Source organism: Staurois parvus, unplaced genomic scaffold, assembly GCF_062004578.1.
Source record: "Staurois parvus isolate SC_StPar_1 unplaced genomic scaffold, SC_StPar_1.0 ptg000414l, whole genome shotgun sequence".
In the NCBI taxonomy this organism is placed as follows: Eukaryota; Metazoa; Chordata; class Amphibia; order Anura; family Ranidae; genus Staurois; species Staurois parvus.
Genome location: NW_028318210.1, coordinates 6,529,000 through 6,554,603, shown reverse-complemented (window position 1 = coordinate 6,554,603; position 25,604 = coordinate 6,529,000). Strand labels below are relative to the sequence as shown.

The following is a 25,604-nucleotide window of genomic DNA, read 5'->3' as shown; positions in this document are numbered from 1 at the left end:
ATAAAAGTTTAGTAAGATGGCACATTACACCAATTCTAGAGCACAAAATAGATATAGAGAAAACACAAGAGTGTTGGCGTGGTTGTGGAAAGACTGGTACATGGTTTCACATCTGGTGGGAGTGCCCAAGGATACAAAATTTTTGGAAGATAACAGTCAACTTAATTGAGAAAATCTCAGGAATAAAGATAGGATTAGACCCACAAGTGTGTTTACTACATAAAACAGATTTACCAGTGAATAAATATAAAAACTCGGGTATATGGTACTTTGTGAACGCAGCGAAGGGGTTGATACCCAAATTCTGGCATAGCTTGGAAGTTCCGAAAGAGAAGGATTGGGTAGAAAGAGTAAATCAGATTAGTAGGATGGAGAAACTATACTATACCCAGGAAGATAAGATGGAGATATATAACAGGAGATGGGAAAAATGGGAAGATTTTGTACACCATAGGAATATATATGAAGAAATGCCAGGAGAAGATTCTTAATTTTATATAGATGGAAGTAAGAGAAAAATGCAGAGTGGGAGGGAGGAGGGATGGGGTAGGGCATAAGGGTAGAGGGAAGGGAAAGGAAGAAAAAGGAGGTAACAGAAAGAAAATAAGAGTAAAAATATTATATGAGAATGTAGATGAAATGCATTATGCTCTTCTTTCATGTTCCCCTGTTTTTTTTTCTTTTTTTCTTTTTTCCTTTCTCTTTTTATATGTAATTATAAATGTGAAAATTTAATAAATATTTGAATAAAAAAAAAAAATAAATTCAAATTTTACCCTGAAAGTTCATTATTTCCTATCAACAAGATAATTATGTAACATGGACTATGGGAAAGAGGTATTTTTACTATATCCCAGTCATTTTAAATGTGGAATTTGAAATGTTCAGGAGCCATCTTCTAATCATGATGCACTGGCTAAACTGCAGTCATAGTAATCCATGGGACTTCTTCATAGTCCAGAGGTAAGGAGTCACACCAGAACAGTCCTTTATGGCAGTGGTCCCAAACTGCAGCCTTCGTTTGCCTTTATCCAGCACCTGGGGCATTGCTCTTCCCACTGACACCAACAAACGGGCACTGTTCCGCCTACTGACACCAAAGACGAGGCATAACTGCTCCCACTGACTTCTATCATGGGGCACTATTCCTTACTACATGCACGATGTTAATTTGTTTTTACTCCCACTGACCACCAAGTGAATAGCAAGCGTCAGCTCCATTCATTAAAGCCAAGAACCCAACATGTTTTGCCCAACCCCCAGGAGTTAATCATGGAGGACCTGAGGGCGGGACAAAACATGTTGGGAGCATGGTTTGGATGAATTGAGCTGTGGCTGTTTTTACTTGCTAACCACTCGGGCCAGGGCGAGGTGTGCGGCGGTCAGGTAATCTTTTTCTATTTCTACAGCATGCTTTGGGTCTAGACGAACATTTCCGCAGCCTGCACCCTCACTAGTCAGCAGCATCCAATCCATTGGACCTTGTTAACATGAGTGGAGGCCACTATTTATCATAGGTCACACTGACCACCAAGTCTGAGTCATTTTCTACTCCCCCTGGCCAAAGTCCAGCCTCCCAAGGTCTGAAGGACAATAAACCAACCCTTTATTTAGAAGGTTTGGAGACCCCTGCTTTACAGATTCCCAACCAATCAGCTCCCTTTTAGAATTCAGAGCAATAGTAGTACAACTCAGTTATTCTTTGTACATTGGAAGTTTATATTGGTTAGCAATATGAAAAAGAGTGGGGATTTTCATGTACCATGGCTAAAAGGTAAACTCCAGCCTGGATAATGTATATATTTCTGGAAAATATATACATATAGTAAGAGAATACCACTAGCTAGTGACTATTTTTTATTGTCAACTGCAGAAGCATTTATACAAAATGTTACCAGTAAGCTCACATTAGGACTTGAGTATAATGCAGATGTGGAAGAAACAAAAGTGCAATATGAGGCCTTGTATGTTATGGCTATCTTGGATCTACAACTCTTAGAAAAGAAGAATCATGATATCTATGATTGGTTATCGGAATAGTCACTTATAATCTCGAGTCTGTGGCTATATTTGCTTTTTCCCTCTAATACTAGCCATACCCCTAATAATAAATTATTGATGGACTGGAGACTGACTGTACCAACATATTTTGTTAATAAAAAAAAATTGTTCAATACAACATAGTAAAGGACTGAGTTGATCAAATTGGATTCGATTTTTCATCAGTACGGATTATTTCTTAAAAAATAAAAAATATTGTTTATTGATCAAAATGCCTATTTAGTGCATTTCGTTTTTGAAATATATGAATCTTTCAGCAAATAATATATTGTTACATACTATACTGTATATCACCACACAAAAGTAGAAAACCATTTACAAAAATATATTATTCATATCTATAAATGCTATTGACATAGCATACGTTTAGCTGTATGATGGCTTTTGTCGGGAGTTGTCCTTTACTTGCAGCTGATCTTCTAATGGCCCAGGTTTGTGTCTTTGCTGAGCTTGGGTCTGGCTCAATCCACTCTGAAGGTTTCTGGCAGGGGCGGACTGACCACTCGGGCACTGCCCGAGGGCCCAGGGTCAGTAGGGGGCCCCATGAGATGCCCCTAGTACCTTTCATAGGCTTTTTTGGGTGTGGTTTGAGTGTGGGCGAGGACACAGGGGCCCCATGATCACCTATTGCCCGGGGGGCCCCATGAGTTGTCAGTCCGACCCTGGTTTCTGGCTTTCCTCCTCTCCACAGAGGTACGGAGAGCTTTTATGATCAGATCCTTGTGGTTTAAGAGATTATATTGTGTCAGCTCCATCAGCCGGTCAAAGTCTCGTTCACTGTAAGTAAAGTTTGTGAGAAAATATGGAGACCAAGCTCCTGTAACATCCACATCCCCATCTGACATTTCTTCTGAAGTCCTCAAAAGCCCTACAAATATATAAAGGAAATCCATTAAATACCATGTTAAAGAAAATTGATACCATTTAAATAAGGTGTGTGAGGATAGGCTACAGTCTCAGAATTGCCTGAGTAGTTCATAGCTTTTTTAGGATTGCAGAAATGGATTAGGAAAGACTCAGTTTGCACTGACAACATACCCAGGCACAGGGTTTTTTTAAAGTGAAAACATGGGAGAGCGCAGTTTCGGCACTTCCAGCACTGAAAGTATGTCATAGGGATGCTGGGGTGTGCTGGAGGGTCTATTGATGCTGGCTGCTGGGAGATCTATTGTTGATGGAGGGGTACTTTTGTTGCTAGGGTGTCTTATGTTTCTGGGGGGGTCATTTGTGCTAGAAGGGATCTGTTATTGAGGGAGTGGTGTGTTATTGCTGGTTGCAGATCTATGGTTGTTGGGGGGAGTCTATTGTTGTTGTTCTGCCTGCAGGTGATCTATTTTACTAGGGTTTTTTTTTTATCATTAATAATTTCCATACAAATTACTTAGCACCACAAAATTATACTTGGTTCTCTATTATATAAAAGGGGCAATACGGAGTGTTGGGTACAGTGTGGAACCAAGGGACAGTGCTCAGAGGTGGGTAGGGGGCAGAGACAAGGGTGACCTGAAGAAGGGAGTTCCTGCACCTATTCTGACAAAAAAAAACCCTACCCAGGCATAAAAAATAAATTGTATACATTATATACCTAGTCATGCAGATTTCAACCAAGCTAATAAAACCGTAGCAATTTTAGAAAAAAATAAATTCGGAATGAAAATCAAATGAATATCAAATGAATAATAATGAATGATAAACCCCAAACTGAAATATGCATGCAACAAACATATGACCAATCAGCTATAATTTTTATATACACCGGCTACACAAGGACTGCTTTGGCATAGAATGAAGAGGACGCACCTGGTTCTTTATATGTTCGGAAAGTGTCATTAACCAGAGGGAAGTGAAGCACTATGGGAGCGTTAGGATTATCTTCATCTTTAAAAATGTAGCACTCCTTGTGTTTCTTTCTGTCCTCCTCACTCAGAGATACTCTGGGGAAACAGATACCCTGCGTTGTACAGTAAGTACATGTCTGTTCCACGGACTGTAAACAGAAAGAATTGAGATCAATAATTTATTCTGCCTCTCAGTATCACTGAAGAGGTTTTCATTTTCATAGGTGATAAATAAAGTCTTCAAGAAAATATAGTAATCACTTATTAAAAAAAAAAAACACATTATTTTATTAGTAGGGTGAAAAATGAAGTATACCGTATCAGGGGCAGACTGACCATTTGGAAACTCGGGCACTGCCCGAGGGCCCGGGGTCAGTAGGGGGCCCCATGAGATGCCCCTGGTTCCTTTTTCATAGGCTTTTTTGAGTTTGGGCAAGGACACAGGGGCCCCGTGATCCCCTATTGCCCAGGGGCCCCATGAGTTGTCAGTCCGCCCCTGCACCGTCCCCTCTCCCCTCCTCTCTTTTCCATATCTTCTCCAGACTAATGTATCTCAGATGGATATACGGTGAGGTATTATAAAAAATATAAAGAACTTTTAGTACCTAAATTAAAAATATATATGAATGCATTGGGGGGAGAGATGGAAATGAGGTGGGAATCCCTACAGGCACATGTAGTTCTCATTCATAAAGAAGGAAAGGATGTTACTCAATGCTCAAGCTATAGACCGATTTCTTTACTGAACACAGATACTAAATTATACGCAAAGGTTCTGGCAAATAGGTTGAAGGACCTAATGCCTGAATGGATACATGTGGATCAGGTGGGCTTTGTTCTGGGGAGAGAGGGTAGAGATAACGGTTTGAGATCCTTGTTCCTCATCCATAAAAGTAGAAAAGACAAACCCCTGTGGTGGTGCTCTCGAAAAGGCATTTGATAGGGTAGATTGGGGATATATGATGGATACACTGGAAGTACTGGGGATGGGAGTTAGAATGAGAGAATGGATAGGGAAGTTACACAATATACCCTCTGCAGCAATCATCGTCAATGGAGATCTATCAGAGTATTTTGGGATGCTAAATGGAACAAGACAAGGATGCCCTCTGTCTCCACTATTATATGTTCTGTCATTAGAATCTCTACTGTCTACAATAAGGAATAATGTGGATATAAAGGGAATATGGATAGGAGGCACAGAGCATAAGGTGGCAGCTTATGCGGATGATATGTTGTTCTATGTGGGGAACCCTAGGATGACTTTTCCAAACTTAATGAAATCACTGAAACAGTATGGGGAGATATCAAACTTAAAAATGAATCCAACAAAAAAAGAGATCTTAAATATAAACCTTCCAAATAGAGAGAAAAATAAGATACAAGAGGCATTTCCCTTCGTTTGGAGAGAAAAAGAATTAAAATATCTAGGAATAAAGTTAACTGCCCCCTCCAAAAACTTATATAAATCAAAGTATATTCCATTGGTAAATGAGATTAAGGAAGAACTAAGGAAACTAGGGAGGGGTACCCCATCATGGATAGGTCTTATATAAATTTCAAATGATACCAATTAAACTCCCAGAAGCATATTTTAAAATAATTTAAAAAATGATAATAAGATATATTTGGAGGAATAAAAAACCAAGAATAGGTTATGAAATTTTAAGTAGAAATGAAGAGAAAGGTGGACTGGGAGTACCAGATTTTAAAAGATACTATAACTCGGTAATATTGGCAAGAATTTTTGACTGGACGCATAACGCAAAAGGGAAAAGCTGGGTTAAAATTGAAAAACGTACTAAGTAAAACTAATTTAAATAGGATCATATGGGTGCCCACACAATATCGAGGATTAGCAGAGAGCACAAGTTGGTTCACAATAAACGTTTTAAGAGTTTGGGATATATTGCACAGACAGAAGGGATGGGAATTTAATTCACTGTTAATGCCCTTAGAGTCTACAGAGTTTAAAGAAGGCATCAAAGGGAAGTGGATTAAGAAGGAGGATGCACAATTGAGGGACATAATGGTGGGGGAGGAAATGGGTTCATTTAAGGATTTGAAAATTTAAAAAAAAAAAAAAAAAAAAAAAAAGGGACTCTGTGCAGGCCAGTCAAGTTCCTCCACCCCAAACTCTCTCATCCAAGTCTTTATGGACCTTGCTTTTTGCACTGGTGTGCAGTCATTTTGGAACAGGAAGGGGCCATCCCCAAACTTTTCCCACAAATTAACCAAAATGTCTTGGCATGCTGATGCCTTAAGAGTTCCCTTCACTAGAACTAAGGGGCCAAGCCCAACCCCTGAAAAAGAGCCCCACACCATAATCCCCCCTCCACCAAATTTTACATTTGGCACAATGCAGTCAGGCAAGTACCGTTCTCCTGGCAACCACCAAACCCAGACATGTCCATCGGATTGCCAGACATAGAAGCTTTGATACATCACTCCAGAAAACACATCTCCACTGCTCTAGAGTCCAGTGGTGGCGTGATTTAAGCCACTGCATCTGACGCTTTGGATTGCACTTGGTCATGTAAGGATTGGCTGAAGCTGCTCGGCCATGGAAACCCATTCCATGAAGCTCTCTATGCACTGTTGTTGTCCTAATCTGAAGGCCACATGAAGTTTGGAGATCTTTAGCTATTGACTCTACAAACAATTGGCAACATCTGCGCACTGTGCGCTTCAACATACGATGACCCCGCTCTGTCATTTTACGTGGCCTACCACTTCGTGGCTGAGTTGCTGTTGTTCCCAAATGCTTCCACTTTGTTATAATAGCATTAACAGTTGACCATGGAATATTTAGTGGCAAGGAAATGTCACAGATGGACTTATTGCACAGATGGCAATCTATCACGGTACCATGCTTGAATTCACTGAGCTCCTGAGAGCAACCCATTCTTTCCGAAATGTTTGTAGAAGCAGTCTGCATGCCTAGGTGCTTGATTGTATACACCTGTGGCTATGGAGGTGATTGGAACACCTGAATCCAATGATTTGGACAATACTTTTGGCAATATAGTGTATGTATATACAATTTGTATATTAATTTAATATTAGACAAATAATTTAAAAGGAAAATGATCACTTGAACAAATAAAAATTAAAATACAATTAAAAATGTTATTAGGTTTCAAATATATAGTGTCACAGTAAAAGGAGATGCAGGAAAAAGAATTAGGTAATAAGCTGACCATTTGAAAACAATAAAGAACACCATGCAAATGTAATTTCGTAATTTTTTTTCAAGCAATGAACTTAGCACTGCTAGTAAATAATGAATAGTACTATAGAGTTAACGTGAACTGATATGTTAGCTTAAAGCAGACCGTAGCCAGAAACTATCTTGAATTTTTCCCTGCTTTCTCCTCCTTCACTCTCTCATGTTTGGATATTAACCACTAGCCCTCCCAAGGATTTACCCCCCTTCCTGAACAGGCCATTTTTTGCATTACGGCGCTGCGTTACTTTAACTGACAATTGCGTGGTCATGCAACGCTGCGCACAAATTAACTTTATGTCCTTTTTTTCCCATTAATTGAGGTTTCTTTTGGTGGTATTTGATCGCCTGTGTGTTTTTTATTTTTTGCGCTATTAAAAAAAAAGCAACAATTTTGAGAAAAAAAAACTATATTTTTGACTTTTTGCTATTAAACATGTCCAGTAAAAAAAATGTAAAAAAATCAAATTTTGTCATAAATTTAGGCCAAAATGTATCCTGCGACAAAAAAATCCTAATACGTGTAAATTAATTGGTTTACGTGAAAGTTATAGCATTTACAGATGGCGGTATATATACTGGGATTTTTTTTTTTTACTTTTTACTAGTAATGGCAGCGATCAGCGACTTATAGCTAGACTGCGGCGGGCATTCTGACACTGGGGGGAACTGACTTGGTGTCACTGACATCCCCAGTGACACCAATACAGCGATCAGTGCTAAAAAAAAAAAAAAAGCACAGGCACTATACTAATGGCACTAAGCAGGAAGGGGTTAACATGAGGGGCGATCAAAGGGCTAACTGTGTGCAGGGAGTGTTTTACTAGGGGGCAGTGTGCTTCACTGTAATCACACTGCTTTGGATGGCTTTGCTGTGCACAGCCATCCAGAGAAGTGTGCCCGAGCTGACAGGGAGAACTGTTATTAAACAAAACTGTTCTCCTCCCCGTCGGAGATCTTCGGAAGTCACCGGGCGTCAGGGAGTAATTACCGGCTTGGACCCGGTGATTAACAGCTGCGGCCGCGAATAGCGGCGCGGGTAGGGTATATACGTGATTTTGCACACCCGTGCCGTTCTGTAGCAGTATTTCTGCTCTAGGGCGGCGGGAAGCGGTTCATTTTATTAATGGATTTTTTTCTATATTTCCTGCCTACGTGAGAGACATACAACTCCCACCCCGTCCCATAGGTAGAGGTTGTCAGAACCACTGCCCAAAGGGCACACAAAGAGGAATATTAATAGTTTTTTTTACCCTAATCTAACCAACTGATAAAATATCTTTGTGGAAAACCATGTAGTCATATTATTTTTAATCTCTTACATTTGATTATGATAATTGAAAAATGGTTGCAATGTGCTTACCTGAAGAGGGGTATCTAGAGTATAATCAAATGACAGAATGATATCGACCTTCCTCTCCGGCCGCAGTAATGGAGGAAAGCTGGCATTGATAAAGTAACCAGCATCTACAAGGCACAGGTTGTCAGCCATTGGGGTGAGCTTGTTAGGGAAGTTGTCTAAACTGGAATCTAAAAGACAAAAACATACACCTTGTCAATGAGAAAACTTTATTTTTTGTTTTTGGAAACCATGGAAAAAAATTAAAAAGCGAACTCTAGGCAGATATAAAATAATGCAGCTCTGTAGCCATTATGACATCATTAAGCCTTGGTTCACATATAGACTTTTCTGTGGAGCCAGTTCCCATACAGTAACCAGGCCAGCCGCAATGCGATTTGAAAAATAGCCCTGTGTGATTTTCAGTCTGGTTCAGCTACAATTTCCAATCTCAAATACTTGAACAATTCTCATTGGAATCGCACCTGAACCACTGAACAAGATCGCACCATATTGGGCTTTAAAAATCGCACTGCAAACCATCCTGCACATATGTGAACACAGGCCAAATGTATTTTTAAAGTGGTGCAAGCACCTGAATTTTCCCTGGTATCGGCATTTTGCAGTCCCTATACAACAGGGCTAGAGGATAAAAACCAGTACAAAGAGCCAATCAGTCCATATACTACTATAAACATGTTGATAGGAGGAAAAAGCAAAGAGATGGATTAGAGAACCACAGCTGCTTCTCCTTTCACTGTCCACTTACAGGCTGGGGCAGGTCCAGAACAACCTGGGCTCAGAAGCAGTGGGTTCAAGGATTCAAAGATGCTGACCATCAGACAGAGGATTTCTAGTGGCAGAAAAAAGCACTAATGGGGACATTTCTCACATAATAGTGATTATTATAGCAAAAGCTGGTTTTGTTATTTTGTATTTTAAATGGGTACTGACCCTATACTGTAAGTGGAAATGTTCCTTCACCTTCTGTCCCTGTGCCTACCATATAGGAAATAAGACAGGAAGGCACTGATAGCAATAAAAACATTCTAACAATAAAAAGTTCTAACACATTTTTGGGAAGGGAAAATTATTTTTTTGTCTGTGTCCTCATTGTGGAGATTTCTCATTACTTCCTGCTCTGAGATGAAGTGGGACAAAATCTCCATAGCAGGGGCAGCAAAAACAATAAAAACACGACAGAGTCTCAAATAATTCCTTATTCTAACAAAAATGTTTGAATAGAGTAGGGAAAGGTTAAACAACTATCAGGTATTTTTTGTTATCCATGTCTATTTTTTTCCCTTCGTTCCTGAATTTTGCCCCTCTTTCAGTCCCAGGGACACTGGTCACCAGGACTAATATAGAGCAAATCTGCATAGCATAGTTGGAACCAGGGCTGCTGTTAGAAAACATGGTGTCCCATATAGCCAACCTGGCAGAGCCCCCTTCAAAAAAAAACAAAAAAAAAAACAGTTTACTATGCTTCAGCTCTGAATGAACACCGTGAGAGATCAATGCCAATCACTCATTGTGTTCATTCATGAAAGGAACAGGCTGGTTAATGTGACATATTTATCGGACCCTTCCCTCTCTACATCCTGAAGGATCCTATTGTGTGCTTGCAGCTGCCAGTGAAGAGGAGAGGAGGGAAGCCGGCTCTGTGGGGGCACAGGCAGCTGGGTGAATCAGATGTGCACAGGGAGGGTGGTTGGCATCGTGGGCAGGGGGAGGTAATTACTGGAACCGATCCCCTGTAGGGCTCTTTCCCCGGATTGGTTTCAGTAATTGCCTAACCCCCCCCCCCCCCCCCCACCGTTCCAATCACCCTCTCTGCCCACATCTTATTCACCCCCCTGCTGGCCTGGGCCCCGTACAGGAGGAATGGTGGTACCCCCTTATCCACGGCCTTGGTTGGAACACAGGGCACAAAAAAACCTAAAAATACAGTATATAGAAGGGTACCAAAGATAAAAAAGTATAATGTAATTGTGATAAACAATATTAAGGAAGCTGCCCCTTTAAGTATAACATTTTAAGGCTCCATGCACACTAGCATTTTTTTAAGCTCAAAAATGCTGGATAAAAAAACACTGGTAATAGCGTTTTTAGTAGTGTTTTAGTAGCGTTCAGCAGCATTAAGGAGTGTTTAGGAGCATTAGAGTTTATTACAGTTTTTGTAGTACAAGTAGAAGAAAAAAAAAAAAGCTAGAAAAAAACCTGTTAGGAGTTTTTGAATAGCGTTTAGGAGCATATAGCATTTTTTCTGCTGGAAATACACCACAAAAAACTCTACTAGGCTCCATGCACATTAGCTGTTTTACAAGCTCCTAGAAGCTATTAGCATATTTTTTCTGCTCCTAGAAGCTACATAGTGTTATCCTATGTGGCCATGCGCATTATTTTAGGCTATTAGTGTTTTTTGAGCTTCAGCATCTAGGAGCAGAAAAAAATAGTTTTTGTAGCGTTTTTCCAACAGAAAAAACGCTAAACGCTCTTAAATGCTACTAAGATGCTCCTAACAGCTTTTTTCTAGCTTTTTTTTTCTACATGTACTGTAAAAACACCAATAAAGTAACACTCCTAAACGCTACTAAAAACGCTATTATCAGCATTTTTTATCCAGCATTCTTGGAGCTTAAAAAAATGCTAATGTGCATGGAGTACAAAAAAATGCTGGTAATAGCGTTTTTAGTGGCATTTAGAAGTTTTTAGGAGCATTAGCACTTTATTTGTGTTTTTACAGTACACGTAGAAAAACACCCCCAAAGAAAACTGTACAAAAACAATTTTTTTCTGTTCCTAGATGCTGAAGCTCAAAAAATGTGAATAGCGTAAAGTAGTGTGCATGGACACATAGGAGGACACTAATTAGCTTCTAGGAGAAGAAAAAAATGCTAATAACAGCTTCTAGGAGCTTAAAAATCTGCTGTGAATGGAGTCTAGTAGAGTTTTTTTGTAGTGTATTTTCAGCAGAAAAAACGCTACATGCTCCTAAACGCTACTAAATCACTCCTAACAGGTTTTTTCTAGCTTTTTTTTCCTCTACATGTACTATAAAAACTCTAATAAAACTCTAATGCTCCTAAACACTCCTTAATGCTTCTGAACACTACTAAAACACTATTACCAGCATTTTTTATCCAGCATTGTTGAGCTTTAACCAATACACGCCCGGCCAATAGCCAATAGCTGTATTGGATTTCCGGGTGGACGCCAAATGGCGTCCTCCCGCACATGTGCACTTTTCGCGCTTGCAGAGCCGCGCAGATCTGTCTGTGTACCTTGGACACGGCCGGCCGATGACAGATCCGAGTATCGGCCCCGTTTCCGGTACCATGTGACCTGCTATGACCAATCACCGCAGGTCACATGACAGTTGTATACAATAGATGGCTTCATTCATGCCATCCATTGTATACTACTCCCTAGCTGTGAATGGTCACAGCTAATCACATGCACATGTCATGTGATTAGCTGTGGCCAAATCACAGCTAAGCACAAAAAAAAAAAAAAAAAAAAACCCTGAATGAATCGATTTCATTCAGGTAAATGCTTGCTTATAGCACAGTAATTCTTTGCTATAAGCAAATTGTGTAAGAAAAAAAAAAAAAAAATACTGATCACTTCCCCAAAGTAGTACAATGTTACTATGGTAACATTGTACTACTTTGGTCATAGTGAAATATGAAAAAAAATCTTAAATTTTTTTTTAAAAAACCGTAATAAAAAATTAAAAATAATAAAAAAATATATATATATATTTTTTTTTTTTTCATACTGTCACCAGTCAGTGTCCCTGATCACCGCCATGCCAGTTATATGAAGACGCTGTACTGCACAGTATGTAAAAAAAAAATAGTGAAAATAATTTTTTGCATTTTTTCATTTTCCGAAAAATGACAAAAAAACAACTTCAAAAAACTCGCCATGCCTCTTATGAAGTACGTCGGACTGTCTACTCTGCAAAAAGGGGTCATTTGGGGGATATCTGTACTGTTCTGACATTCTTGGACCTCAAGAAATTAGATTGGCTGTCAGTACTTCAGGATTGATCAATATTCAGATCTATCCCATAGTTTGTGAACTCTATAACTTTCCTACAAACTAAAAAATACATCCTAATTTGGGTTATTTTCACCAAAGACATGTAGCAGAATACATATTGGCCTAAATTTATGAAGAACAATTATTTATTTGCAAACTTTTATAACAGAAACAAAGAAAAATGTGTTTTTTTTTCAAATTTTGATAATTTAGCAAAAAATAAAATCCCGGTGATTAAATACCACCAAAAGAAAGCTCTGTGTTGTAGTGTAGTGTGTGAAGAAAATGATCAAATGTTAGTTTGGGTACAATGTTGTATGACCGCGCAATTGTCATTCAAACTGTGAGAGCACTGAAACCTGGAAAATGGCCTGGGCAGGAAGGTGTAAAATTGCCCGGTATTCACATGGTTAAAAACGCTAGTGTGCATGGAGCCTAAATGAGAAAGAAGTAAATAAACATAGGCACTAGGCTCACAAGTTCATGCATTAAATAAAAATAATTTCCATGGTCACTGTGATTGGAGACAAACACATATATGTGGGCCTTTTTTTAAAAGGTACTATATATGTTATATTCAAAATGTGGACTTGATTGAAGTATGGGTATTATTTGACTTCATTGGTTTGGAGTTTGATTTTTATTTATACAAACACTTATAAGGCTAGCTCCTATCTTTATTTAGTTTTTTCACAATAAATCCTGACAGGGGTTTTAAAAAAATTGTTTTAGATATACTTTAACCACTTCCCAACCAAGCTCATATAATGTCCTCCAAGACGCGCCCTCCCACGCGACCTACGACCTGATCACGTGATGTGGTAAAAAGCTAATCACAGTGGCCTTTTACCATGTGATCAGCTGTATCCAATGACACAGCAGTAAATGCAGTTGCCGGTTATCAGCTGCACTTTCCTCACGTTGCCATAGAGTGAGGAAAGTACTGCCAATAACCGGCAATTGTCAGAGGACGGATCGGCACCGATCATCAGGGCACTGATGACCAGTGCCCTGATGATCAGTGTCCAGCACTGCCACCCACCAGTGCCACCCACCTGTGCCCAGCATTGCCACCCACAAGTGCCCAGCATTGCCTAGTAGTGCCACCCACCTGTGCCCAGCAGTGCCACCCACCAGTGCCCCCCATCAGTGCCGCCCAGCAGTGCCCCCCATCAGTGCTGCCCAGCAGTGCCCCTCATCAGTGCTGCCCAGCAGTGCCACCCATCAATGCACAGCAGTGCCGCCAGTTAGTGCCCAGCAGTGCTGCCAGTCAGGGCTGTCAGTCAGTGCCACCCATCAGTGCCCATCAGTGCTGCCCATCAGTGCCGCCTATCAGTGCCCATCAATGCTGCCTATCCGTGCCACCTCATCAGTGCTGCCTATCAGTGCTGCCCATCAGTGCCTATCAGTGCAGCCTCATCAACGCACTTCAGTGAAGGAGAACAATTACCAGTTTGCTAAAATTTTATAACAGGAACAAAGAAAAACTTTTCACAATTTTTTTGCTCTTCTGTTTATAGCACAAACAATAAAATTAAATACCACCAAAAGAAAGCTCTGTTTTTGTGACAAAAATTATAAATATTTCATATGGGTACAGTGTTGCATGACCGCGCAATTGTCATTCAAAGTGCAACAACACTGAAAGCTGAAAATTGGCCTGTGCAGGAGGGGGGTATAAGTGCCCGGTAGGGAAGTGGTTAATGCTGTTTAGTTTTGAATAGAGTAAGAAGGAAACATTTCTCTGGATATTTTTGCTGTCTGTTTCCTGCTTGAGAACAGAATGGGGAATTTCCATCTTTGACTGCTGCCACCAGAACATTATTATTATACAGTATTTATAAAGCGCCGATAGTTCACTCAGCGCTGTACATTACAAAGGGGACAGAACATGTGACAGAACAATAACAATACAATGCAAAACATGAGGGGATTGAGGGCCCTGCTCTTTCGAGCTTACAATCTGGAGGGAGGGGATAGTGGTACAGGAGGAGATAGCTGTGGGGGATGGGGTGGTAGGAAGAGTGGAGGAGGTCGGCAAGTTAGCAGGGGGTGGGGTAGGCTTGAAGAGATGGGTTTTCAGGGTGCGCCTAAAGGAGAGGAGAGTAGGTGATAATCTGATGGGTTGGGGCAGGGAGTTCCAGAGGATGGGTGACACCCTGGAGAAGTCCTGGAGGCGGGCATGGGAAGAGGAGACCAGGGAACTAGAGAGAAGGAAGTCTTGTGAGGAGCGGAGTGTTCATGTTGGGTGGTATTTGGATATTAGGTCAGTGATGTAGTTTGGGGCAGTGTGGTGGACGGCTTTGTACGTCAGTGTTAGGATTTTGAATTTGATCTGTTGCGCAATCGGAAGCCAGTGGAGGGATTGGCAGAGGGGGGTGGCGGAAACGGAGCGGTTGGAAAGGTGAATGAGTCTGGCAGCCGTATTCAGGATTGACTGAAGCTGGGATAGCCAGCGGCGAGGCAGGCCAGTGAGGAGGGAGTTGCAGTAGTCGAGTCGTGATACATGACCAGGAGCAGATTTCTCCTTACCTCTTGCTCTTGCTTTTTATGAGAACTCTAAATGTAAGATTTCACTTCCCTGTCTGTTTTGCTGAATAGGAATCTCCACAGCTGGGAGAATGACAATAATACGTAGAAGCTTGGCAGAGGGGTTAACCCTTCTCAGCCCCAATCAAAACTAAAAACGGTTTTGTCTTTATGTACATTTCAGCTGACTTGGTAAAACAGATACAAAATGCAAACCAAATATACAGGCTAACATGTAATAAAGGGTAATAAAGGACACCATGAACTGTTGTGATGCTAAAAATGTCCTTCATCCTTCTGATGGGTTTCGGTGCTTCCGATTCTGTTGGAGTGGTATTTTATCACCTCAGAACATCTCATGGAGGAAAGGGGTAATTATCATCCATTAAGCTACTCCTGTTTACATGACAGCCGGCACGCAGCGGATGTCAGGGGTTTCCTGCACTGCTGGAAGGTACAGCATCCAGAAAATGTGAAACATTATGACTAATAATCTTTAAAAAGAAACTATAGTTCTTTTGATGTTTTTTTTAGATCCTTGTAAAAAAGAATCATGTAAATCTTAGTAAAGTTCATAAATTGTTTGCCCTGTATAGTAAATAGAACTTTCCGGTCAAGTCATTATTGATTATTATAATTATTATTATTTATTTTTTAAATATGGAATGCTTCACAAATTTGCATGTCATCCTTGCGCTGGGGCCATGCTAATCCTCTCTGTATTGTTCCAATTTTAGTATATGTGCTGCCGAAGCAAGCACAAGTCATTATTGATTAGAACATGTAATGTGTTTTTATTTTTTCAATTAAGTGAAACTTCACCCTTTCAGTCACCACTGACTATTTGTAATCCTTCTGCTGCTAGTAAATAGATTGGAAAGTATATCATATTTACTTGTTTTAAACTTTTTTTTGTACATTTCTTCAGTTACTTCCTAGGCATATGATGTCATACATCCCAGGAGTCTTCAGAAGGGGAGAAGGGGCTTTCTCAGCTAAGAACACCCCCCGCCTGCATGCCTGAGCTAAGGGCAGATGGGTTCCAGGAAGGAAAAGATACATGAATCATCTGCCCTTACTCAAGATGGCCACAGCCAGAAAAGCAAGGGGGGGTGCAAGGGGGGGGGGGGGTTCAAAGTGATTTCTCAGCAAAATAAAGCTTAAAGATTTGGATGGATGGGGGAGTTTGTTTTGAATATTAAAAATGAATTAAATGGTGGTTTTGATTTGTGGTGCTCAGATGCAGTGTAGTTCTGCTTTAATATTGAATGTTATAATGAAAGTCAATTCATTAATGTTACTAAACCCCGGACCCTGCATTCACTATATCTGCTCTCCCACAGTACACAAAACATGGAAATGCAATTATTTTAGTAAATATAAACTGCTAAATACCTTTACTCTTCAGCAGTTAGAGCAGTCTTGTGACTTCTATCAGTGTTCAGCAGAGCACTGGTTAAAGCTTGTAGGAGGAGTTCTCTAGGAGGATGTAGAACCCCTGACCTCTGTCTGGCCCTGTGCTGATCACATGCACTCTCCCAAGGGAAAAAAAAAAAACCTCTCTAGCAATACACACCAAACTGAGCATGTGCAGAATGTCGCCACACAATATGTCTTATCAGGAGATAAGAGGGGAGCACTGGAAGAAGGGGAGGATCAGAGAAGTCAGGATCAAACAGCATTTTGTACACAATGCAGAGGATTAACCCCTTAGGTTCCACAGTAAGTATATCAAGCATGCTTTCCTGCATCTACACACTGATTTTACTAATGTGGGTTTAGTAACACTTTAAAGTAAAATATTAAATTAAGTCAATTCACTAAAAAATGTGTTCTTTATCTCATGGTACAAGCAGTTGTTATTTTATGAATGTACAAAATAACAATGAGGGGAAATCTACAATGCCCAGTAAGTTAAAGTATACAATATATCAGTGTGGAAATGTTCTGCCCTGAGCTCAGTAATGTCAATAATATAGGAACATTTCCCTAGGAGAAGGCGCTCTAGAATGTTTTCATAGTGTCGATATTTCTGAGTGCCTTCATTCATACAACATTCTTCCTCTGGTGCAGACTTGTACGGCTTCCTTTATAAAGTCATTTAGCCGCATACACCAGATTCCAGCAGCAAGATTCTGTGAATTCTCAGGGCTGGAAGGACTGGTGCATGTGAATAGTGGCTGTTTGCATGGAGCAGCACACCACGGGGTTACCTGCAGTAAGAGATAGAGCCTAGATACAGTTATGCTGGCCATACACGGTTCAAATTCCAAATGATTTTTCATCTGAAAATCGAAAACGTAATTCGCTCTGTAATCCGATGGTGCCATCAATGATTTCGAAAATCTGCCAACCAAGTCATAAAGTTCACTCCATATAACAAGCGAAACTTCTGTTCCTTCCATTAGTTGCATCCAGGTAACTAGATGGTGTGCTGCTACATTGGAACGGGAGCAGCTGCGGTCAGCCTGTTTATAACGGCTGACAGTCCACTATAAGGCTCCATGCACACAGGACATTTTGATAATGCTGGTAACGCTAGCTGTGTAAAATCACGTTAAAAACACGAGTTTTTCATAGCGTTTTTGCATTGGCATTTTCCCGCATTGTTACGCGTTTGGGTTTTTTAGCTTTTTTTTACCAAAAAAAAATGTTTTTGGTAAAAAAAATCCAAAAACGCATTTTTCAGTGTTTTTGAGCGTTAGTGAGTTTTTACAGCTACAAAACTCCTCTAGAAACCCACTAGTACTGTTTTTTTTTTCCAGCCAAAAAACGTTGATTACAGTCTATGTGTGCATGGACACATACTGTAGGATAACATGCTGGGGGGTTTACTGGCTGTAGAAAAAAACATCAAAAGCCAAAACCAGCCCCTGTAAAAACGTCTGTGCATGAGGACTAAAAACGTCAAGTGTGCATGAGGACTTATTTGCAAACACCGCCTGCAAAAATCCATTGATTCCTGCCGCTGGAACTTGGTGTACAGGCTAATCTGCTGTGTGAAGGAGGCCTTAGTCTGTAAAAAAAAAAGGAATACAACAACGTCAAAATAAAACTAGATTAAGGTGCAAATTATCACAACATAAAATATTGAATGTATTTGTTAAATTACACTTTTTTTATGTTCATTGACTAGTTTTGAGAAAAATACTGAATGAGTTATTTACAAAATTCGATGTAGTATTTATCAGTTAGTGAATTGACACCTTTATATCTAGAAGGCAGGCATATCTGCAATATCCCATGCTGGCTTTGCTTTCTACGTATCCCAAAATCTGAATGCAACCTGTCCTGATACAGTCTATCCAGGGCTGATTTAACCATTAAAATAAAAAAAAATTAAAAATGGGGCAATTAACCTTGGCCCACCAGGTTACTGGAGCCAACTCACAGACTGCCAACAGTCCCAGGTTCTCGGGGTATAGCCAGCTATGCCCCGCAAAAGTCATACAAATCCACCTGATGCTGCATGACCTTTTATCTCAGACTCAACCTATGGAATTTGAGGGTCTGGTAGTCATTTTAAAAAAAGGGCAATATTTACCCTGCGTCCAACCATTTCTTAAAATGGTTTTGAGTTTTTCTCAAAACATTACAATGGAAAATAAAGGAACACTAAATTATATTCTTATTCTCCAAAAATAATCTATATACATTCACTGCCTAATGGCTTCGTCCCTTGCAGAATGCGTGCAGAAAAATTGACGTCTCTGCACCATGGTGTGAGTGAGCCTTAGTGTACCCCCCAGCCAACGTCAGTTAGTGTCAGATTCCCCACCGCGCTATCTCAGTCCCACTATAAGTCGCTGGTCACCGCTATTACTAGTATAATTAATAAATAAATAAAAATTCCAGTATATATACTGTAGCTTGTAGACGTTATAACTTTCACACAAACAAATCAATATACTCTTATTAGGAAATTTTTTACCCAAGACATTAAGACACAGACATAGCAGAAAACATTTTTGCCTAAATTTGTGAAGAAATTAGATTTTATTTTTTTATTGGATATGTTTTATAGCAGAACGTAAAATATATTTTTTCAAAATTTGTCTTTTTTCCTTTAAATAATAAAAAAAAACCCCAGTGGTGATTAAATGCCATGAAAAGAAAGCTCTATTTGTGTTAAAAATTATAGAAATTCCACTTGGGTACAGTGTTACGTGACAGTGTAGTTACCAGTCAAAGTAGCACAGTGCTAAATAGCAAAAAATGTTCTTGTTATGTAGGGGGTAAAACCTTCAGGTGGTCAAGTGGTTAAGTTCCTGATATTTTCTACATTTCCAAAACTTCTCCAAATAGCTTCTATGTCTGCACAACTCCACCACTTTACAGCAGAGATGCTTGCAACAGTTCTGCAAGAGTTGCGACAGATTCATATAAAGATTAGCAATATATCCAGTATATGAACCTATAGAAAGTGCTGCCATTTGTGGTTGTATCAAGAAGCTGATTTTTATAGAGTATCTATGACACCCTTTATGAATTCCAAGGACTGTAGTATGCTGGAACCCACATTCAAGAATAGGCTCTTAAAGCAGTGTAGAACATATACAAAGCTTTCATTATTTTCACTGACCCAATAGAAAAGGATTACCATCATCCATAAGATGCACCTAGATTTTAAAGGAGGAAACCAAGAAAAAAAAAATATTCTGAACCAATGGACTGCGGACATAGTACAGGAGATGACCAGAGACTGCAGACACAGTACAGGAGATGACCAGAGACTGCAGACACAGTACAGGAGATGACCAGAGACTGCAGACACAGTACAGGAGATGACCAGAGACTTCAGACATAGTACAGGAGATGACCAGAGACTGCGGATACAGTACAGGAGATGATGACCAGAGACTGCGGACATACTACAGGACATGACCAGAGACTGCAGACATAGTACAGGAGATGGCCAGAGACTGCGGACATAGAACAGGGGATGACCAGAGACTGTAGACATTGTACAGGAGATGACCAGAGACTGCAGATATATTACAGGAGATGACCAGAGACTGCAGACATAGTACAGGAGATGACCAGAGACTGCAGACATAGTACAGGAGATGACCAGAGACTGCGGACATAGTACAGGAGATGACCAGAGACTGCAGACATAGTACAGGAGATGACCAGAGACTGCAGACAGTACAGGGGATGACCAGAGACTGCGGACATAGTACAGGAGATTTATTTATTTTATTTATTTCAGGTACTTATATAGCACCATCAATTTACGCAGAGCTTTACATACATATATTGTACATTCATATCAGTCCCTAACCCTCAAGGGGTGTACAATCTAAAGTTCCTAACTCACATTCATACATATACATACTAGGGACAATTTAGATAGGAGCCAATTAACCTACCAGCATGTCTTTGGAGCGTGGGAGGAAACCGGAGTACCCGGAGGAAACCCACACAGGCACAGGGAGAACATGCAAACTCCAGGCAAGTGGTGCCGGGTTTGGGATTCGAACCAGCGACCCAAGTACTACCAGGCGGAAGTGCTAACCATTTAGCCACTGTGCTGACCAGAGACTGCAGATATAGTACAGGAGATGACCAGAGACTGCAGACACAGTACAGGAGATGACCAGAGACTGCGGACACAATACAGGAGATGACCAGAGACTGCGGACATAGTACAGGGGATGACCAGAGACTGCGGACACAGTACAGGAGATGACCAGAGACTGTGGACACAGTACAAGAGATGACCAGAGACTGCGGACATAGTACAGGAGATGACCAGAGACTGCGGACACAGTACAGGAGATGACCAGAGACTGTGGACACAGTACAAGAGATGACCAGAGACTGCGGACATAGTACAGGAGATGACCAGAGACTGCGGACACAGTACAGGAGATGACCAGAGACTGCGGACACAGTACAGGATTCACAAAGCGCATGCGCAGTGGGCACCTGGCTGTGAAGCCACAAGCTGTCAGAGCCGGTTGCCCACACTGAAGATGCCGGCGCCGGAGAGAGAAGACGGCTGGTGAAAGCAGGATACCGATGGACCGAGGAACAGGTAAGACCGAGGAGCGGGTTTTTCTGCACAGTAGAGCCGAGCGGCCGGCCCAGTATTCTAACATGGCGGCGGGAATACCAGACCGGCTGCTTCATATTCACTCCATAAGATGCACAGACATTTTACCCCATTTGGAGGGGGGGGGGGTGCATCTGATGGAGTGAAAAATATGGAATTTACTGTATGGATCCTGTGATCATGATAGTCACATCCATGATTTTCCTGCAGGAATATAAAGTTGCAGAGCCATCAGCGTCAGGCACATCTGCATTGTTTAGCATCAAGGCTGGACTTTAGGTCATGGAGCTGTGGGGTCTATAGACAACTGAACCATAAATGATTCTGAACCAGAAGCCTTGCATTGTACATGCCTACAGAACAGTATCTGCTACACGGGACACGTGTTCATGGCTTACCTTTCCATGTAGTAAACTGTGATTGCTGATGATAATCCTTATGTAGATGGAGTCCGCGCAGGAAGTTTTGCTGCTGTCCATCTATCGGTCTGTTGGTCAGTACACCCTTCAGAAGCTGGTTGACTGTGCCGGGTGGGGTGAACAAACGGGTTTTCAAGTGTGCCGATTCTCTCCTCTGTAGGATGTCCTCCTTATCTGGAGGAATAAAAGAGGAATATATCATTACCCACTACAACGATTTTCAATGCAATACGGATATTGATTTGTTAAAGCTGAAGTTTACTCTGTTTATATTTTACCTTTCCCGATTCCTCCTTTTCCCCTCATCAATACATTGATGACATACATTTTTAAACAAAATTGATGTTTTCATTAAACATCGGTCTGGAGGAGTGAGCATTGATAGCAGACTGCATATGTGATGCTGAGCCTCCATGATTACAAGAACAGAAATCCAATGAATGAAAGGGGTGGCCCAGCTACACCATGGCTGGAAAGGAAAGATCTAGATCATGTGTGCTCAACCAGTGGGCCTCCAGGTGTTGCAGAACTACAAGTCCCATCATGCCTTTGCCTTTGGGAGTCATGCTTGTAACTGTCAACCTTGCAATGCCTCATGGGATTTGTAGTTCTGTAATACCTGAAGGGCCACAGGTTGAGCACCCATGATCCAGAAGATGATGCTAAATGTCCTTCAGCCTGGAAGTGAGATGGGCTTCATCCAACTTTCTGGAGGTTCGTCTACACACTGAGAGGTTCACAGTGTGCAATGAAACCAGACTATGCATTTAGTTAAACTGTAAAAGATTGGAAATAAGCCTGGAGTTCCGCTTTAATTTATTTCCAAGGTTTAAAGAAAATATTTGAAGTGTCTGAAAGAAGCTTAGATCTAACTGTCACAATATATACATACTTAAAATCAACTGGTTAGTGTGCTGCCTATGTACACAGAAAGCATATTTCACTTCCAAAGCCAGCAATTGGAGGGATCATTTACAGCAAGAAAGAGGGGGGCATACAATGAATAGAACAAGGCTGTTTGATCCTGTCTTCTCTGATCCTCTTCTTCTACTGTCCCCAATTCACCTGCTGATAGTACAGAGATCTAGGAGTCACTCTGCACATGCTCAGTTTAGCGTTTGATGTATATATTCACTTCACCAGTGCTAGCAATAAATATTTTCATCCAACAATCTAATAACCCAAGATATACCTATGTCCTTAACTCTGTCTTTCACCCAGTTGTCCCAGAAAGTATCCAGCTGTGTTGTGAGATACCACGTGTCCACCAAATTCAAGGAGAAGACATTTCCCCACAAGCCTACACAAAGAAGCAAAAAAAGACAATAACGAGATGGAGTGAATATCCAGAAAATGTCATACAACTTAAAGGCAAAGCAGAATATCCTTGTATTATTTTAATTATGTGCAGACTCAAATAAAAAACAACCTATTTTTTTATGTGAAATATTTCCCATGCAGATTTCATATTTTTACTATTTGACTGCATTAGGTGTCTCCTTTTCACATGTTGACCAGGCTAACCTTAAAGCTGCTTTCACACTAATTCGTTTTTCTTCCGCTTTTGCATTAAAAAAATCAGAAGAAAAACATGTAACCATGTATTCCTATGGAATGCTTCACACTGATCCCATATGGAAGAAAAATATATTTGAAATATGTTTTAAAAATATTCTTCCCAAATATATTGCTATAAGGACTCGGTTCTAGCTCCTTAACAACCACCCTCCAGTGTCCCTAACAACCAATGAATAGCTGGTCATTAAGGAGCTGGTCCCGATAGCATGTCTAACAGCTATTCATGGCTTTATGTGCTCCATGCAACACATTTAACACATGCTATGGGGTTTTTTCTAAGTGCTGTAATGTAAAAATACATGCGGTGCAGTGTGAGAGAGAGAAAAAGAGACAGACAGACACACAAAGTGTCACAAAGGGAGAAGTTACTGATGTGCTCTGTTTATTCCCAGCCCAGAATGTCATACAAAAGCAGTTTCATGGGTGCACCACGTATTACATTTTTATTGACAAATTGCAGCACATTGATAATAAAAAGTTTGTCCAAAAATATGCCCCTTAAGACATCCTCTTATGAGGAAACACATCAAGTGTTATAGACACCAATGTAATTATGCTACACAGTCTGCACATGGACAAGTTTATATTTTGTCACGGCCATTCACAATTCATATGTAAGTGTATTGATATTCCATTCTCTCTAGGTATGACCGATGAGGATTAGGAAGAGGCTTGTTCATCACATCTCAACTATTGGGGGAAATGTACATATCAGGCATATATTCCCTTATGAAAAAAGTAATATATGAGAACAGGGGCTACCCACGTGAATATCATCAAATTTGGGGTGTTTGGTGTGATTCGGACTATTCTTTGAATGCCAATAGATGATGATTGTATCTACCTCTATATGAACACATTTATGAGATGTACGGTGTGACAGATCCAACCAGAACAGGGGCTTTTGGAGGGGAGGTCTGTCACACACAAGACCTGTATTTGCAGGCAGTAACTGCAGTCTGTTTGCTTCTTAAGCAGTTCATACATGGGTCGAATTCTGAACAATTTTTTGATCAAACATTGAAAACATATTTCGTTCTGTAATCTGATGGTGCCCCCAATGATTTTGAAAATCGGTAGATTTTCACAAATTTTCCAGCATGCCCGATAAATTAAATGGGGAGGAACCACAAAAATCGTCCGATGCCATTGCCCCACTAACAGAGTGAAAATTCTGTAAATTTACTTCTCATGCAACAAACAGGGTAAAAAAATAAGATTTAATAATATATAAAACGTCCAGTTTAAGAAAGAGACAGAGGGAGGAAAGACAGCAGGGGTAGTCCTTGCTCTAATTACAGTATATCACTGGTATAAGTATACCGTAATTATGCTATAAAGGACTTTTATAGCATCAACAGTATGAGAAAATTTCAGCTTGAGCTGCTGAACTTTTCTTGCTGGCTTAATATAAAAGTACCAAATAATATACAAGAACTATAATAAAAAAAAAAAAAAAAAATATATATATATATATATATATATATATATATATATATATATAATATATACAGTGAAGGAAATAAGTATTTGATCCCCCTGCTGATTTTGAATGTTTGCCCACTCACAAAGGAATGGTCAGTTTAAAAATCAAATGGTAGGTGTATTGTAACACTGAGAGACAGAACAGCAACAAAAAATTCAAAAGAAATGCATGTCTAACAAATGATGAACTTATTTGCATGTTCATGAGGGAACTAAGTATTTGATCCCCTATCATTCAGCAGGATTTCTGGCTACCAGGTGTCTTTCATACAGGTAACAAGCTGAGATTAGAAGCAGTCTCTTAAAGGGAGTGCTGCTAATCTCATTTTGTTACCTGTATAAAAAGACACCTGTCCACAGGAGCAATCAAACAATCAGATTCCAAACTCTCCACCATGGCAAAGACCAAAGAGCTGTCCAAGGATGTCAGGGACAAATTGTAGATCTACACAAGGCTGGACTGGGCTACCAAACTATTGCCAAGCAGCTTGCTGAGAAGGTGGTGCAATCATTGGAAGAAACACAAAACAACTGTCAGTTTCCCTAGGTCTGGTGCACCATGCAAGATCTCACCTCGTGGAGTGTCAATGATCATGAGAACAGTGAGGAATCATCCCAGAACTACACGTGAGGATCTTGTCAATGATCTTCAGGCAGCTGGGACCACAGTCACCAAGAAAACAATTGGTAACACACTACTCTGACAAGGATTGTAATCCTGCAGTGCCTCTGCTGAAGAAAGCACATGTCCAGGCCCGTCTGAAGTTTGCCACTGAACATCTGAATGATGCAGAGGACGACTGGTTGAAAGTGTTGTGGCCAGATGAGACTAAAATCGAGCTCTTTGGCATCAACTCAACTTGCCGTGTTTGGAGGAAGAGGAATGCTGCCTATGACCCCAAGAACACCATCCCAACTGTCAAACATGGTGGTGGAAACATTCTGCATTGGGAGTGTTTTTCTGCTAAGGGGACAGGACAACTGCACCGCATCAAAGGGACGATGGACGGTACAATGTACCATC

At 40.5% G+C, this 25,604-nt stretch overlaps 1 protein-coding gene and 1 non-coding gene across 2 annotated transcripts in view; both read right to left on the bottom strand.

Annotated features, from left to right (window-relative positions):
- Positions 1–1,773: 1,773 nt before the first annotated feature.
- The window catches only part of LOC149454953 (cytosolic phospholipase A2 delta-like), a 110,751-nt gene continuing 86,920 nt past the window's right edge, over positions 1,774–25,604 (bottom strand). Inside the window, exons 16-21 of the mRNA XM_089686899.1 lie at positions 22,710–22,817; positions 21,497–21,691; positions 8,489–8,655; positions 3,862–4,048; positions 2,736–2,929; positions 1,774–2,556 (exon numbers count right to left, since the gene is read on the bottom strand). Of these exons, the coding sequence (XP_089543025.1) occupies positions 2,428–2,556; positions 2,736–2,929; positions 3,862–4,048; positions 8,489–8,655; positions 21,497–21,691; positions 22,710–22,817 (980 nt within the window). The 3' untranslated portion in view covers positions 1,774–2,427. The remainder of the gene's footprint in view (positions 2,557–2,735; positions 2,930–3,861; positions 4,049–8,488; positions 8,656–21,496; positions 21,692–22,709; positions 22,818–25,604) is intronic.
- LOC149454954 (U6 spliceosomal RNA) lies at positions 15,695–15,801 on the bottom strand. The gene has a single exon (XR_016314160.1). It is a non-coding gene; the product is annotated as a U6 spliceosomal RNA (small nuclear RNA).